The sequence below is a fragment of the Trachymyrmex cornetzi genome, unplaced genomic scaffold, assembly GCF_001594075.2.
Source record: "Trachymyrmex cornetzi isolate Tcor2-1 unplaced genomic scaffold, Tcor1.1 scaffold1426, whole genome shotgun sequence".
NCBI lineage: Eukaryota > Metazoa > Arthropoda > Insecta > Hymenoptera > Formicidae > Trachymyrmex > Trachymyrmex cornetzi.
This window is the reverse complement of record NW_017296012.1, coordinates 41,469-42,804: the sequence shown is the minus strand read 5'-3', so window position 1 is coordinate 42,804 and position 1,336 is coordinate 41,469. Positions and strand designations below refer to the sequence as shown.

General features: G+C 32.5%; 1 protein-coding gene across 2 annotated transcripts in view; it reads right to left on the bottom strand.

The window, feature by feature from the left end:
- The window catches only part of LOC108757431 (probable cytochrome P450 12a5, mitochondrial), a 9,935-nt gene that overhangs the window by 5,454 nt on the left and 3,145 nt on the right, over positions 1 to 1,336 (bottom strand). For both annotated transcript variants that reach the window (XM_018501844.1, XM_018501845.1), the window contains exon 6: positions 750 to 997. In XM_018501844.1, the coding sequence (XP_018357346.1) occupies positions 750 to 997 (248 nt within the window). The remainder of the gene's footprint in view (positions 1 to 749; positions 998 to 1,336) is intronic.

Below are 1,336 nucleotides of genomic sequence, written 5' to 3'. Positions count from 1 at the left end.
TTTGACCTTGGGTTGCGTAGCCAAGGTCAGGTCAAGGTTACATTGATTTTCTGAAATAAAACACCCTATTTTTGATTCAAGAATTTTATAGCTGATGTCGAGAGCTTTTCAAAACGCTATAATGAAGTATTTTTTCATGAAGTACTTTTCAAGTTATAATGCTTCAAAGTTACAGTATCGCCGGCACTTGCATTATCCAAGATATATAATACCACGCGTTATGTTTTTGTTTGTGCGTTAACTAAAGGTCAAAATTCACGGACCGATCTCGCCTTGACTGGCCAGTCTCCAAAATTAAATATTTTGGGTAATGCTAATGCCGGCGATACTGTAACTTTGAAGTATTATAACTTGAAAAGTACTTCATAAAAAAATATTTCATTATAGCGTTTTGGAAAGCTCTCGATATCGTCTATTAGATTCTTGAATAAAAAATATGGTGTTCCATTTCAAAAAATCAATGTAACCTTGACCTAACCTTGGCTACGCAACCCAAGGTCAAACTGATAGAATCAGTAAATAGATATTTTTATACCTTTTTATAACTTTTGTCTGAAACACTTTTCTGTAAAACTTATATTTCCCGAGATATTTAGGTGTCCCGACCTTTTTGTTACACCCTGTATATGTAAATAGAAACTTAATAATATATTAAAATTATAATTGTACACGCATATACTTATCATATAAACAAAAGCATACGGTTAAGGTAAAAGTTTCGTTAAAGCTGCTAAACTTTGCTAACTTACTCATCAAGAGTATCGCAAGCTTCATAAAGCTTTTTGACAAATGGAGTTTCGAAGAATCTCCACACTTGAAATCCGGTTTCGCAGCGACTCATATATGTGTGGGCAGTGATTGATGCATTAATAATTTTTATGGCTTCGGAAGCCGATTTTGAAGTAGAATCAAGAAAACCGAAATGCTTGTTGAACATTGTCATGTAGAAGCATTCCATACCCCATGCAGTGAGTTCTCGATGAAAATTTGTTGGTACCTTTTGAGAAACATTGTTTAAAATATTATTTCTTAAATTATTACTAGTTATATATGTATGATAAAATATGTTTGTTCACCTTTTTTAATAAATTTTTATTCTAATTTATTTATTATAATTTTGCGATGCCTAAATTTGTTTGCTTTCATATATAATAGGTAATTATGAAGATGAAGGGAGCCAACCCAGATGACCTTGACCTTGACATATGTTGTCAAGGTCATGAGCCTGAGTCACCTCCAACAAGTTTTAGTCGTCGCTCGTTATTCGTTAAAAAGTTATTAACGGTTAAAGTTAGTAATTATTTCACTGCTTTACAGCTTCAGAATATGTTTGATA